General features: G+C 41.9%; 1 protein-coding gene across 1 annotated transcript; it reads left to right on the forward strand.

The window, feature by feature from the left end:
• The first annotated feature begins 5,573 nt into the window (after positions 1 to 5,573).
• LOC137895993 (protein c-ets-1-A-like) lies at positions 5,574 to 13,947 on the forward strand. The gene is made up of 6 exons (XM_068741522.1): positions 5,574 to 5,580; positions 5,700 to 5,819; positions 6,009 to 6,212; positions 9,268 to 9,480; positions 11,769 to 11,887; positions 13,735 to 13,947. The coding sequence occupies exons 1-6, from the start codon at positions 5,574 to 5,576 to the stop codon at positions 13,945 to 13,947; spliced, it is 876 nt and encodes a 291-aa protein (XP_068597623.1).
• The last annotated feature ends 3,082 nt before the right edge of the window (positions 13,948 to 17,029 follow it).

Here is a 17,029-nt window from a genome sequence, read left to right on the forward strand (position 1 = left end):
GACAACTGGACATGTAGGAAAAAGGAAAGAACGCAGGGCAGGTACACGCGAATCAGAATCGGGATTAGAGTGCTGGAGAGTAGGAACAAGTCACTGACAATCTGAGGACTGAGCAGACTATAAATGCAGGGCGGCTGATGAGGAGACCAGCAGCAGGTGTTAAGAGCAGCACAGGTGATGTGGAGGAGCTGATGAGGGGTGTGGCAGGCAAGAGTAGAGCAGGAGGGCGGGGCTATGTGGAGCAGGAGGGCGGAGCTATGTGGAGCAGGAGGCGCATGAAGCATTTTGATTATAAAACTTAATGCTATCAAAATAATAAGGATACCATTATAGACATCTCCTAATGTACTATTTTCTCATGATTTAAATTTACCATAATAAATATAAATGTTGTTGTTTTTCTTTACATTTAAGGGTAAATTTCTCATTACCGCAATGTGTCCATAACTGGATTTGGGTTCTATGAGATGGAAATATTAGTAATTAAGAAAGATAAAAAAAGAATAAACTTTAGTGCATGTTATACTATAAACGGTTACAGTGAAGAGACATGTGGTCTTTGAAGAATATTAGTAAAGTTAGCAAAAAGAGCAATCACACCAATAAACATTCTGCAAAGGGTCAGGATCAGAAAAGAAAAAAATGGATTGCCGATCAATAGTAAGAGGAAACAACTCGGCAAGCTTGTGAGCACATTCCTCCATCGTGATGATGTCTCAACAGTCCTCAATGGCAAGGCTGGCGAGATTCGGTGCAAGGGTCAAATTTACAGAAAAAGAGCACTTACAGACACCTTGGCAAAACTCCATCAACGGTTCTTGATGGAATAGCCAGAGCAAACTGTGTCTAAAGCTCAGTCTTTCAGATTGAGGCCATTTTGGATAATTAGGCCTAAAAAGTCAGATAGAGAGACGTGTGCACGTAGAATGCACGAGAACATGACCCTCAAAGTTAAAAAACTACACCAAGTAGGAATCATCAAAACGGAAAGTCCCGAGGATCTTGTGCAGGCTAGCGTGTGTGACAAAGATAACATGTCCTGCATGTATGGCAGATGCCAACAATGCAAAGAAAAGCCTTTCTCGCGACCTTAGATCCTCTCACTCAGGGGAACATTGTAACTTGGCAAGAGTGGATGACCAGGTCCAAAACGGCAACAACCCCTCAAAAATGGATCAAAAGAGGATTGAACGGCTGTTGGCCTTAACCTCTGAAAATCTTCCATCGTTTGCTCTTCACGTGTTTAATGTGAAACACCAATATCTTAAATTAAAATCAATGAAATCAATCATATTGACTACAGTGAAAATTACAGCTGCAAATATGTTAATATGCGCTCCCGTTGGAACATTCAGCAAGTCACCGTCACTGGGGACACGTTTACAGAATAAACGCTGGCTATTATTTAAATATTACATTTATTATAAAGATGTACAAAGTAGTGATTAGTCCTTTATTAAACAATCAAACCAGTGAAGTTACACCAGCTTTTATTTTGTATAGCAGAATAATAATAATAATAATAATAATAATAATAATAATACATTTTATTTAAAAGGCGCCTTTCTCGGCACTCAAGGACACCGTACAACACATGTCAAGAATAACATATCTAAAATAAGAATGCAACAGAATATAAAATAAAATAGTAACTTCAAAATACATTTAACGGAAATAAATTAAGATAGTGATATGGTAATGAAAAATAAAAATAAAAACAAAAAATTAACAGTTGGCATCATATTATATTTCATGGACAGACAGACAGACAGACAGACAGGCCGACCTGCCACGCCCACATACACATGACTGACGGGTGTCCAGCCCTTCTCGCCCCCTCCCCTCTCCACGAAGCCCCGTTTCACCCTTTGTGAGCTCACTTTCCTCCAGCTGACCCCCAGCTCATCCCAACAGGATGAACTGCAGCACTGACGGTAAGTCGCCTGTCTGGCTGCTCATCGATAGATCATTGGTCTTTGTTCCAATCAGTTCATTCACTGCTCAAAATTAATGTTAACTCATTGATTAAGTTCATTAGATGCTGGTTGCTTTTGACTTTAACTGTGTCATTTACAAGAAGTATAACATCATGAATGTTTTTTCACACACCTCAGAGAGTTAATGATTATTGTTATACTGTACTACAGTGTTATACTGTACTGCAGTGTTATACTGTACTACAGTGTTATACTGTACTGCAGTGTTATACTGTACAGCAGTGTTATACTGTACTACAGTGTTATACTGTACTGCAGTGTTATACTGTACTACAGTGTTATACTGTACTGCAGTGTTATACTGTACAGCAGTGTTATACTGTACTACAGTGTTATACTCTACTACAGTGTTATACTGTACAGCAGTGTTATACTGTACTACAGTGTTATACTGTACTGCAGTGTTATACTCTACTACCGTGTTATACTGTACAGCAGTGTTATACTCTACTACAGTGTTATACTGTACTACAGTTTTATACTGTACTGCAGTGTTATACTCTACTACAGTGTTATACTGTACAGCAGTGTTATACTCTACTACAGTGTTATACTGTACTGCAGTGTTATACTGTACTACAGTGTTATACTGTACTGCAGTGTTATACTGTACTACAGTGTTATACTGTACAGCAGTGTTATACTGTACTGCAGTGTTATACTGTACAGCAGTTATACTGTACTGCAGTGTTATACTGTACTGCAGTGTTATACTGTACTACAGTGTTATACTGTACAGCAGTGTTATACTGTACTGCAGTGTTATACTGTACAGCAGTTATACTGTACTGCAGTGTTATACTGTACTGCAGTGTTATACTGTACTGCAGTGTTATACTGTACTACAGTGTTATACTGTACAGCAGTGTTATACTCTACTACAGTGTTATACTGTACTGCAGTGTTATACTCTACTACAGTGTTATACTGTACAGCAGTGTTATACTGTACTGCAGTGTTATACTGTACAGCAGTGTTATACGGTACAGCAGTGTTATACTGTACTGCAGTGTTATACTGTACAGCAGTGTTATACTGTACAGCAGTGTTATACTGTACTGCAGTGTTATACTGTACTACAGTGTTTCCCAACCTTTTTTGAGCCGCAGAACATTTTTTACATTTACAAAATCCTGCGGCACACCACCAACCAAAATGACCCAAAATGACACTCTAACAGTACATATTAGATTAGATGACCTCTATTATAATACATATAGTTTTTTAATGTATTTATACTTCGTGGGAAACCTGGGGCTGTTTGGATGAACACAAAATGGATATCCTGCAGTAATGGCAGAAAGACACACACGAAGCTCTTCCTCAGCAGCTCTCAGTCTCTCTGATTTTAGTTTTTATCGCCGTCCAGCTTGAGAAGCTCAGCTCACACAGATATGTGGTTGAAAACGGGAGCAATGTCAGAATAGCTTTGTTGGCCAGAACGGGGAACTCCTTGACAACAGATAACCAGAAACTGTCCAAAGGAAGATCAGCAAAGTTCAGCTTTAAACCACCATCTTGTTTCAGATCAGTGAGTTCCTCTTGCTCCTTTAAACTCTGGTCCTTTCCAGCACTGGGTGCTGAGCTGTGTGGGTTCCTAACCAAGGCAAGGCATTCTGTGGAAGTTGAATAGAAATAAAATGACAACTTCTTCTCAAGAGTTTTCAAATGTGGGCCAATCACCTCGCTCATTCCAGCAGCGTTCCCATCATGCAGTTTGTCTGTGAGAGGGAACATCTCAAGGTTCCCACGCTGCACCTTTAAACGGAATCCGTTCATTCGATCAGTGCTTGGAAGCAGGTTTTCCTTTCGGCCTTGCATCCGAGTGTTCAGTTCATCCAGATGATGAAATATATCAGACAGGTACGCCAGCTTTGAGTAATCGGACCTCTCGTTTGTTCCTCTCGCAGCTCGTACACAGGGGCCAGCCACCGGAGCTCCGTGTGGAGCAATAAGACTTCATGCTCAGCAACGAGGTAGCTAGCTTTGAGGGCTCTCTCGTCTACCTTTGAGGTTTTACTAAAGAGTTCCCCGTTTCTCATTGTTTGTACGTAAGCGTACGAAATAGTCCATCGGCTTGTTCTGAACGGGGTGTTCCGTTTGGAGACGGCGTTTGAGCTTGCTTGGCACCGTGGAGTTATCGGATAGCTTCTCACCACACACCAAGCCCAGCGGAGTCGGTGCCGGTGCATCCCCGGTGAAAGTCAACCCGAATGAAAGATAGCTTTCGCTGTATTGCCTCGAGCCCACCGTCTTTTCTTTATTCTTTTGTCGACCACTCATACCAGGGCCTTCATCTGGGTCTGGGTTTTGTCCAGGTCCCTGTTCTGCATTTGCATTTTCTCTTCTCAAAAACGTCTCCATCACTGTCACTCCTCGTCTTGCTGTGATCCCAAACTGCCTCTGAGGATGACCCTCCTCAAAGGGGAACCGGAGCGCTCACAAAGTGTAGAGTAGGCAAAAGCCAAAGCATGAAGAACAGTTTTAGGGGAAATATTTTATGTTTTTTAATAAATGCGTTTTTTTTATTTATCTGCCACACTGTAAATGCAGCGCAGTTGTGTGACATTTATTTTTAAGTGTGCGCTCTTATTTTGTAGTGCAAGAAGCTGCTGTACTAGAGTTAGCGGGTGCTCAGGTGCAACGCTGGAGTCTGAGGAGCGATCTACGGGCGGCACACACACTTTATTACAGCACAGACACCGACAATGTTAACTAGGTGACATTAGATCATTTCTCACGGCACACTGGCTGGGAAACACTGCTGTACTCGACATAATCAAACACACGTCTTGTTTTTACCTTCCTTACCTGTTCAGAGGCAAGACGCCTGTCTGTCTGTGATGATGATGAATATATTTATTAGATGGAATGTTAGAGTACACGTACAGTCAAACAGTAGCATGTATTACAGTACAAGTACAGTCAAACAGTAGCATGTATTACAGTACACGTACAGTCAAACAGTAGCATGTATTACAGTACAAGTACAGTCAAACAGTAGCATGTATTACAGTACAAATACAGTCAAACAGTAGCATGTATTACAGTACAAATAAAGTCAAACATCCTGTCTAAGAGCAGTCTTGTTTCCGTTGAAAGTCCTTCATACATAAATCATCCACAATTAACAATACAAATAAAACTAATATTAAATTACTCCACAGATGCAAAACGAACAATAAATTACAAAGACACATACTATGTCTGTCAGAAACGTACATGACAGTAAAAATGCCTCATTAACAGTATTTATTAATTTGATTAACTGAATGATTAAACTGTTTAAAGGGAACCCCGACTGTCACTAGAAATCAGTCTAAAAATACAACCACAGACATCTACTATGTAATTACATTGACAAAAATATATAAACATTTCTGATGTTATAAAATCCGCGTTACAACATAAACTGATACGTGGTGGCTGCCGTGTTTTCGCGTGTGCAATGCATTCTGGGTTGATGACGTAAAATGCTTGCAGCACGAGCGCAGCGAACACAACAAATGGTCTGAGTAGACAGAAAGAGAGTCGAAGCGCTGCAGTGCAGACCCCCCCCCCCCCCCATGTTAATGAATGCTCAGTAGGGTGAGTGAATTACATGTGCTGTATAATTACACCCTGTAATGTGATTGAATTGTGGTTAATGAGGCAACATTCTATTAACTTTCAAATCACATGCTCATTGACTATTTGTCTCAGAGCTGGACACCTTGGAGGTCCCCCCTCTCACGCCGACGAGTAAGGAGGTGCTCAGTCAGGCATTGAAGGCCAGTTTTGCAGGTTTTTCCCAGGAGAGAATAAACCATCACTTTCCTCAAGGTACAGCCACGAGAACATTTCTTTCACCAACGCAAGTGAGAAACGTTAAAATGTAACCCGTTCATCCTGTTATACGAGCCAGTCGTTATGCCCTCTCCTGTCGTCTGAATTGTTTTTATTTTTGGTTGAATTGTTCCTTATAAAACTTCTGAAGCAGATTTTGGTTCATCTTTGTCGCCGTTTGTTCAGATCCCAGCTTGTGGTCTGGGTGGGAGGTGAACCGCTGGCTGGACTGGTGCCAAGCCGAGTTCGGTCTGCACTCCCCGGGCGCCGAGCTGAGATGCTTGCAGGGCGGGGAGCTGTGTGGCCTGGACAGGGAAACTTTCCTGGGTTTGATGTCTGACTGCACTGCAGGAGAGATCCTGTGGGAACATCTGGAGGACATGAGGAGAGGTGAAGGAAACGGATTCTTCCAAACTCACATGTCTCAAAAATATGTTGCAATTTCACAATTCATCGAAACCGAAATAACCGTAAACTTTCAAATTGAAATGTGAACTGGGTTGTGGTCGAATTTAAGCCTCTACGCACAAAACCCATCTTAAGGTGCATAAAGCACCACGGTTGCCTAAGTCACGTAGAATCTTTACATTAGGCGATTTCTTTCTATGTTAATGTTTGCCTTGTCTTTATGTTCTTTTAGAAAGCTACTCAAACTGTGTGAAGGATCACACAGAAAAACAGAGTTACCACCTTCAGTATGATCCTTGTGAGAGGTCAGACCTTTATTCTGAGGACCCTGTTTGTGGACAACACCCAGAGAACTATCTGATACCAACAGAAGATCCTAGCAGGGACAGGACCACCGCTGCCCTGCTGCAGGACGGACGAGGGAATGGAGGTGAAACGTAGTTCAAAAGTACACATGGGACAGATAAGATGGCGGGTCTAGTACTACGGAGGACCAAAACTGCCACAATTAAAAATACATATAAATGGGTGAAAAGATTATATATACCGTATTTTCCGGATTATAAGTCGCGGTTTTTTTCATAGTTTGGTCGGGGGTGCGACTTATAAATCGGAGCGACTTATATATGCTTTTTTTTACAAAATCTGTGAGCGCAGAGACAGTAGCCTACACATTTCTATAACAGGTGTTACAGGGAACTCTGTGACCCGTCAGAATCTGTCGCGGTTTCTGGAGGTTCAGAGTTATCTGTCACACCTGTTATCTAAAAACACAAATTAGAAGGGCTGAATGAAAATGGCGCCGAAAAGAAAGTCATATTCCGCGGCTTACAAGCTTCAGATAGTGAAATATGGAGCCGAAAACGGCAATCGAGCAGCAGAAAGAAAGTTTGGAGTGAGCGAAAAACTTGTAAGGGACTGGCGAAAAGCGGAGGTTACGCTTACTGAAATGAAGAAAACAAAGAAAGCTAATCGCGGGCGACAAGCTAGGTGGCCACAGTTGGAGGAACGAGTTCACGCATGGGTGCTTGAACAACGTGCTGCTGGGAGAGGTTTGTCAACGGTGCAGTTGCGTCTCCACGCCCAGGTGGTTGCCAGGGCGGTGAATATAAACGGCTTTGCGGGAGGACCTTCTTGGTGTTACCGCTTCATGCAGCGCAAACGCCTCTCTATCAGAGCTAGGACGACACTGTCCCAAAAACTGCCAGCGGACTTCCAAGCCAAGGTTGACAGTTTCCGCGCGTTCATTGAAAAGCATGTAAGTGATCACAACGTGACACCGGATCATATTATTAACATGGACGAGGTCCCCCTCACTTTTGACATCCCCATGGGCCGAAGTGTTGCAGAGAAAGGGCAAAAAAGTGTGAATATCGTTACAACTGGTCATGAGAGATCAGACTTCACAGTGGTGCTGGCATGTTGTGGAGACGGATCAAAACTGCCACCGATGGTCATTTTCAAACGAAAAACCATGCCAAAAATCCAATCCTCCTCAGTTGAAGTCGCCGTGAACGAGAAAGGGTGGATTGATCAAGAAATGATGAACTTGTGGCTTACAAAGTGCTACAATAAGCGACCGGATGGCTTCTTTAGAGCACGCAAAGCTCTGCTTGTGATGGATAGCATGAGAGCGCACATCACACCACAGTTAAAAAATAAATTAAAAGTTCTCAACTCCATACCTGCCATCATCCCTGGAGGCTTAACCAAAATACTCCAGCCACTTGATATCTCCGTGAATAGGAGCTTTAAGTCAGTTTTGCGTAACCTGTGGGAGCAGTGGATGACGGATGGAGAGCACAGCTTCACGGCAACCGGGAGAATGCGCCATGCAACTTTCCTGGAAGTCATTGAATGGATCGACAAAGCATGGGCTTCAGTGACAACCGTAACCATCCTGTCGGGATTCAGAAAGGCTGGAATAATTGGAACTGCAACTGACGACGAGTCTGATGTAAGCGACGTAGAAGAGGAAGCGGCGTCTTGTCTACCTGCCGAGTTGGGGGAGTTGTTCAAAAGTGACACCGAGGATGAAGATTTCCTTGGATTTTGTGATTCGGAGTAAAACCTGATATTTTGGTAAACGTGTTAGCATGTTCTTTGTGCTATATGTTGTTTGGTGTTGGATTTTATCAAATAAATTTTCCCCAAAAATGCGACTTATCCTCCAGTGCGACCTATATATGTTTTTTTCTTCTTAATTATGCATTTTTTGGCTGGTGCAACCTACAATCCGGAGCGACGTATAATCCAAAAAATACGGTATATATATATATATATATAACTAAAGGCAAACAAAACAGTTCAACCCAAGACACGCTAAGACCGCCCCCTCATTTGAATAACATTTTTTGCAGCATTTTTCGTCTGCAGCATGAAAAAAAAAAATATTATTTGTTTTATTTATTTATTGATATTTAATTATATTTATGTTCATATTTATTTCCACATATATATTTATAATTTTTGAATCTTGTTTAATATTTTTGTATATATATTATTTATGTATACTGTATATTTATTTATTTATTTTTAATTGTGGCAGTTTTGGTCCTCCATATAGTACAGTGTGTTGATAATTCAATGTATTTGTGGTACTGACTGTTACTGTTTGGTTGCACTTGGTAAAAAGCTGTTATATACCATCCAGGAACCAAATGGTTGGTTTCCAGTAAACTCGGTGGCAGGATGGGTTTGGGATCGAGTAAATGTTGGGACACTTTCTTGAAGTTGCTTCATGTAGATTGAATATTTTTGATACTGATTTGGAAGGGAATATTGTATTGATTAGGCATTTATAGGGGTTGGTATCTATGCGTGTGTGCAGTTTAGTGGGGATCAGATCTACCGGATTCAGCTCCAGTAGCTTTGAACTAGGCACAGAGTGTGATTGTGAATATGGTCTGAATATTGTAGGATTCATCAGAGCGGAATGATTGTTGGGTGAAGAGACTTCAGAGGGTGCTTTCAACAGAACGTGTGTTTGCCAGCGTTTGTTGTCACCTGGTTCTTGTGGTTGTTCTTGTTGAGTTAGAGGCGGCGATCAGGCACAGTGACAACTCTGACATTGTGAGCTCTCTATCGTGGACTGCTCCACTCCAGGATATGACTCCAATGACGGAACAGGCCATGTCAGGAACAGTCTTCAGTTTACCACAGACGCACAGGAGCTTCAAGGAATATGTCGGCAACAAAGCAGTTCTGGGAAGAGCCACGATACCTGCAGCCATCCTCGCTGGTTACACTGGTGAGTCGTGTTGGGCAAGGGATTCAAGAGATCAAGGTTTTCCGTCTCATGTAGATTTGTAGTCCGTCAGGTACAGAAGTCCATTGGTATCAATCGGGTGACCAGGGTTCATTGGTATCATGTGGACGCCCTGTTATTCAGCACTCCATTTACGCCTTAGTAGCAGTTTGAAATCAGTAGCTTTCATGTACCAAATGCTCAGTGAATACACCCTCTGTCAAATTCTCCAAATGGGTTAAATCCAAAAAGAACTAACTTCATCAAAAGTCTTCACTTCCTGCAATTTGAATCCAATCATCTGTATATTTGAAGCTTGGTATCTCTGATCAGCTCTGAGCCCCTTTTTGTTGCCATGGTGACGGATAGACTAACAGATGAGGTGAGACAGGAAGCTCCTCTGAATATGATGTTTGCAGATGACATTGTGATCTGCAGGTAGAGGAGAATCTAGAGAAGTGGAGGTCTGCTCTAGAAAAGAGAGGAATGAAGGTGAGCAGGAGTAAAACAGAGTACATGTGTGTACATGAGAAGGTCCCAGGGGGGACAGTGAAGCTACAAGGAATAGACGTAAAGAAGGGAGAGGACTTCAGGTACCTCGGGTCAACAGAGCAGAGTGATGGAGAGAATGTGGAAAGGAGGTGAAGAATCGTGTGCAGGCAGGCTGGAACGGGGGGAGGAAAGTATCAGGTGTGCTCTGTGATAGGACGAAGGGACAGGTCTACAAGACAGTGGTGAGGACAGCATGATGGACGGCTTAGAGACAGTGGTGAGGACAGCATGATGGATGGCTTAGAGACAGTGGTGAGGACAGCCATGATGGACGGCTCAGAGACAGTGGTGAGGACAGCCATGATGGACGGCTTAGAGACAGTGTCTTTGAGGAAAAGACAGGAGGCGGAGCTAGAAGTGGAGGAGATGAAGATGCTGAGGTTCTCCTTGGGAGGGACCAGGTTGGACAGGATTAGAAATGAGACAATAAGAGGGACAGTGAAGGTTAGACGTTTTGGAGACAAGGTCAGAGAGACCAGACTTTGATGGTTTGGACATGTCCAGAGGAGAGACAGGGACTATATCGGTAGAAGGATGCTGAGGATGGAACTGCCAGGGAACAGGACTAGAGGACGACCCAGGAGAAGAGACATGGACGTAGTGAGGGAGGACATGAGAGTGGCTGGTGTTGGGGAGGACGATGCAAAGGACAGGGTGAAGTGGAGAAGGCTGATTTGCTGTGGCAACCCCTCATGGGACAAGCCGGAAGTAAAGTCGTAGTAGTAATTAATTAGCTTTAAAAGCAGAGCATATTGTGTCCTTGAAAATTGGACATGTCAGTTAGGCAGGCGTCAAAACCTTTATTTTATGTACACAGAATGGGAAACTGCTAAATATAAATCCAGCCATAGTGAGAATAGAAAACGTTAACTCTATTGGTCGCTCCTAGGTCCATACCCAGCTGTGTCTGGTCGGATCCAAACCCAGCTGTGTCTGGTCGGATCCATACCCAGCTGTGTCTGGTCGGATCCAAACCCAGCTGTGTCTGGTCGGATCCAAACCCAGCTGTGTCTGGTCGGATCCATACCCGGCTGTGTCTGGTCGGATCCAAACCCAGCTGTGTCTGGTCGGATCCAAACCCAGCTGTGTCTGGTCGGATCCAAACCCAGCTGTGTCTGGTCGGATCCAAACCCAGCTGTGTCTGGTCGGGTCCAAACCCAGCTGTGTCTGGTCGGATCCATACCCAGCTGTGTCTGGTCGGATCCAAACCCAGCTGTGTCTGGTCGGATCCAAAGTGGATTTTAGCATACAGCTACATTTGCAATAACTTCTCTATTAATGGTCCAAATTGAACCAATGATACCAAATTAAATTGGAGAAGCTGCTTTTCCAGATGTGATGCAGCTATTAAGCGTTTGTTACTCACTGAATACTTCTTTTCATGATTCTTGTCAGAGGAAACATATTTCTCACGGTACCTTCGCTGCATTTATTTGGTGTCTCCCATCTCGTTATGAATGGCTAGCTACGAATTCACGAGAAGTTTGATGAAGTTTGTTATCTTGAACAGGAGGCGTGTTCAATGGGCTGGAACAGCTGATCTCAAGCTGCCACCAGGCATAAAGCCAATCCCGAATAACGGCTTTCAATGGTAGCAACGGACCTCGGTCACCCGATTGATACCAAATCTCAAGATCTGGGCTTCTACCCGATGGTCTGTTGTACATGTTGCAAGTCTTCAAAGGTATTTTCCCATTATTGGATCATCTGTATTATTACTTCCTCATTACTTTCTGTAGGAAGTGGTCCCATTCAGCTGTGGCAGTTTCTGCTGGAGCTTCTCACCGATCGGAGCCGCCAGTCGTGTATCAACTGGACCGGAGATGGTTGGGAGTTTAAGCTGACTGACCCCGATCAGGTGCGACGTTGAACACGCCTACATATGCAGCATTTGGAGTGATTTACTGACAGAAATGAAATACAAGTAACGAGTACTTCTCACTGTGCCAAAGTAATTGATAACCTTTTGGTGAATGTTGGTCCAGAGTTGGCAGCTCAAATCCCTAAACAAGAAATGAATCCGGTTAGCGATGTTGTACATACACGACCCAATCTATGTTTTTATCTGCAACTTCTGAGCAGGAGATATTACATCTGGTTAAAAAATGCAAAAGACTGGCATGATATTGATATGCCATTCATCAAAACTGTCATTCATAATATCTTAAAATTGTTCACATACTTTGTTGTTTCACAAATTATAGGACAATTTCCTTGCTGCCACAGATTTCAACAATTCTAGATTGGAAGCTTTTGTAGAAAAATATCAAATCATAAATGAAGCACAATACGGCTTTAGGGCCACAAGGACTACAGCAACTGTGTATATACCTATATTCTTCCTTTTTTGCTTTAGACTGTATATATATTCTTCCTTTTTTTGCTTTAGACTGTATATATTCTTCCTTTTTTTTGCTTTAGACTGTATATATATTCTTCCTTTTTTTTGCTTTAGACTGTATATATATTCTTCCTTTTTTTGCTTTAGACTGTATATATTCTTCCTTTTTTTGCTTTAGACTGTATATATTCTTCCTTTTTTTGCTTTAGACTGTATATATTCTTCCTTTTTTTTGCTTTAGACTGTATATATATTCTTCCTTTTTTGCTTTAGACTGTATATATATTCTTCCTTTTTTGCTTTAGACTGTATATATATTCTTCCTTTTTTTTGCTTTAGACTGTATATATTCTTCCTTTTTTGCTTTAGACTGTATATATTTTTCCTTTTTGTTGCTTTAGACTGTATATATATATTCTTCCTTTTTTTTGCTTTAGACTGTATATATATATTCTTCCTTTTTTGCTTTAGACTGTATATATTCTTCCTTTTTTGCTTTAGACTGTATATATATTCTTCCTTTTTTGCTTTAGACTGTATATATATTCTTCCTTTTTTGCTTTAGACTGTATATATATTCTTCCTTTTTTTTGCTTTAGACTGTATATATTCTTCCTTTTTTGCTTTAGACTGTATATATTTTTCCTTTTTGTTGCTTTAGACTGTATATATATATTCTTCCTTTTTTTTGCTTTAGACTGTATATATATATTCTTCCTTTTTTTTGCTTTAGACTGTATATATTCTTCCTTTTTTGCTTTAGACTGTATATATTCTTCCTTTTTTGCTTTAGACTGTATATATATATTCTTCCTTTTTTGCTTTAGACTGTATATATTCTTCCTTTTTTGCTTTAGACTGTATATATTTTTCCTTTTTGTTGCTTTAGACTGTATATATATATTCTTTCTTTTTTTTGCTTTAGACTGTATATATTTTTCCTTTTTGTTGCTTTAGACTGTATATGTATTATTTCTATTTTTTTCTGTTCTTAGCTTTCTTCAGTTCTCTGTGTGTGCAGTTGAACAGACAGAATAAAGCTGACTTTGACTTGTCTTGAAAACAGGTTGTCATGAGGACAGTGAGGATCCTTTAACAGACAGGATGCGGAATTGATCATAACATTCTTAGCATTTTGTACCAGAGGTCAGAAAGAACCAGAAACATCTGCAGTAAACATCTGCAAAAATATTGCCGGGGCAGATTCATCACATTTTCATTACGTAGCATTTTTGCACATGCTAAAATCAATACATTTGTGTCCGAGAGTAGTTCAGTAATGTCTGTTGTCACTTCCTCATGTTTATAATTGTTCTATTGCTGGGACACTGGCGTCTGGAGTTAAGATGTCCCTTTGCTTCCAGGTCGCCCTGCTGTGGGGTCGAAGGAAGAACAAACCAAAGATGAACTACGAGAAGCTGAGTCGTGGCCTACGATACTACTATGACAAACACATCATCCGCAAGACAGCAGGCAAGCGCTACGTGTACCGCTTTGTCTGCAATCTGCAAGGCTTGTTGGGATACGAGCCGGAGCAACTGCATGCCATGCTGGACAGCAGGAACATTTGTCACTAAAGACCTGGAAACACAGCTGCAGGAAGAGAGCGCTCTGCATGGGAGGTTTCCGGATGTAACTCTTCCTGCATGGGAATACGCCAGCTGCCTTATCGTAACCTGGGGGGGGGGGCAGGAGCTCAGTGGATTGAGACTTGGGTCTCGGCAGGTTCAGTTTGAGTCAACCTGCCGTAGGAGAAAGACTGTGCTATTTTTTGTGTGTGTATTATTTTGAGTTCTTTGCCATGAATCCAAAGAAAGGATTTTCAAGGTAAGAGACCTTGCAAATATAAATGCAGGCATGTAAATGGTAAATGGGCATTTATCTGGTGCGTAGGAACGGATCAACCCAGTTTCCATTACTGCTTATGAGAAATATAGTTTGTGTTTTCGAACTGCTTTGACGACCGAGGTTCCACTGTGTACGACAAATAAAGAGTTCCTTTCTTTCTTAAAGAAACATTTAAGCCGAAATGAAAAAAGCCCAGAGGAAGGTGAATGACTTTGGACGAGCAACTCAACTTGGAACTTGCAAAGTGTTTTTTGTCAGAACTGGCCTGTTGACAGGAGTTTGTGGCGACTGATTTATGAAATGATCCTCAAACCTTTGAGTTTCTTCGAATGTGTAAGAATTAACTAAATAAAAACAGCGTTGTTGACCCACGGGACGATTACTGTGGGTCGAAGAAGAGGAGGAAGACAAGTGCACTTAGATTAAAGAACTAGCGGCGCTGCACCTGCGCGTTCCTCTCTGCCGCTAACTCTAGTACAGCTGCAACTTCCTCTTGCACTACAAAGTAAGAGCACACATTTCAAAATAAACGTCAAGCAGCTGCGCTGCATTTACACTGCCAGTCGACAATCGCAATACCAAAGAAGGGAAGCATTCAACATTCAGCATTCCAAGAGATACCACAACTTAAACAGGGAAGACCATTTCATGTACGTAAAACCAGCAGAGTCCTGGATCGGTATTATTATTTTGCGATCTTCCAGTGCATTTCCTGTGAACCTATGAATGCAATCATTCCCAATGACCAGATCCAGAATCCAGAGTTGGATCTGGATCAGACTCTGATGCATTCTATCTATCCTTATCATTTTTTCAAGATTAATTCTCGGAATTGTCCCAAGAATCCAGACGATGATCTGGTTCTTCAGAATCTAACGGGATGTTCCTCGGACATTACCCGACCAATAAAACAATGCATTAAAATCTGCTCTCTTATTTGAGTAATTCTGCTAACAGCCTGAAAAACCCACCAGCACCATTTCTAATGCGAGAGAAATCTCTCTTTGGATCGGGTTCGCCTTCGCACATCCAGCTAAATTACCACGCACATACATGTCGGTATCAATCAGGACGACTTGTTACTCCACTACAGTGCAATACGAAGACATGTGTCCTCAACAGTGAGCAGACTTATTCCTGACGTTCCCCCCATGCCGGCGTTCCCATTAGCGAGCCATGGGGGGGGAAGTGGTGGAAGTAATCTTCAAACTCTTTCTCACTGAGCGATAAAATCCGACGAGCATTCAGCCGTATCTTTTCCTGAACACAGACGATCGGTCCCGCTATAAACGTGAGACTGGAGATGTGAACCTTGAACATACAGCAGACCTGCTTCTTGTACACTGTGACATCATCACTTTCACTGATGAAGACACACTGTACACGTTTGTGTATGTGCATGCCTATATTTGGGAAGAACACTTAGTCATTATATTGATCTGTTTTAAACTACTGTTGTTTAATCTCGATATTAAGAGCTGATCAATAGCTGATCATTCTATTGTTCCATCAGTTACATTTATGATATGTAGGTAGTATATAGTTCCTCATGTGAGCTGAAGGTGTTTCCAACCAAAGCAGCTTCTCGTATGTAGCCTATGAAAACTCACACTTTAGGTGGCTGCTGTGCTACAGAGTGACTGTCTGCAGGGAGCCTGCCTGCCCTTCATAACGCCTGAGTAAGATTCAGTTCACTTCAACACACACATCAGCTCAGCTCTCAACATGTGGTTTATATTATTAATGCATCTGCGTCATTTATATTCAATGGCCCTTCATCCAAACATGTATGAAAATAAATTACAAAGACCAAAAAAAAGCAGAAACCTCCGGCAAGCAACTCATTCCCCATCTGAAAAAATAAAATAAAATACAAGTTGCTGTTGGCAAAACAGATATAAATAGATTTATTGCTGATAGAGAAGTCAACATTCATAAAAACAAAATGTCAGATCTGGAGAAAAGTTTTCTAGATCTTTTTTTCTAGATAGATAAGATATTGCAGAGGTCATATATTTAAATATTCCTGGATCGACATGGTAATCCGGATCAACAAAAAGTTATAAATTGTCCATGGTATCTTTATACACCAGGGATCGGGAACCTTTTTGACTAAGAGAGCCATGAAAGCAAAATATTTGGAAATTTATTTCAGTGAGAGCCATATAATATATTTTAAACGTGAATTCAACTAAATGTCAGTATAAGCGGTAAGCAGGTAACAAAACTAGTATAATAAGCCTCTGAACGTTACGGACTAACGTGAGCGGACCCCAGAAAGCAGAGAACAGAGACAGTGCGATGGTTGAATTTATCATTTACACCTGGAGCTGCACACAGGACGAGGGGGGGCTGGATCCCAACGATAATACACAGCCGAGAGAAAACCAAAAAGCAAGTGACTAACCCTAACCCTAACCCCGATGGGCCCCAAAGGGGACCCCGCGAAGCTCGCAAAGCAAGGAGCTGTGGTAACTAATACAGACCACCAACAATAATACCGCCACAGTCCTTCACATCAGCAATGAGCACACAGTTATCAACAACCCCCCCGTAAACCTGCAAGCAAACCGCGTCATCACGTATTAGCATTAACACCACAAGAGAGAAATGTAGACCCAGACCCCGATCACAGCTGGTCCTCTTCTTCCGGATCCCCAGGCATGATGATGCAGCTGTCCCATCTGGGTGTGAGGGTCAATAGTGCCGGGGGCCAAAAGGGCCCCCCCCGCTCAGCCCTAACAATTATCTTGAACAATTAAAGGACTGGATAACCCCAAATGTTCTATCAATTTAACTAACAGCGCTTTA

The sequence above is a fragment of the Brachionichthys hirsutus genome, chromosome 7, assembly GCF_040956055.1.
Source record: "Brachionichthys hirsutus isolate HB-005 chromosome 7, CSIRO-AGI_Bhir_v1, whole genome shotgun sequence".
Lineage (NCBI taxonomy): Eukaryota > Metazoa > Chordata > Actinopteri > Lophiiformes > Brachionichthyidae > Brachionichthys > Brachionichthys hirsutus.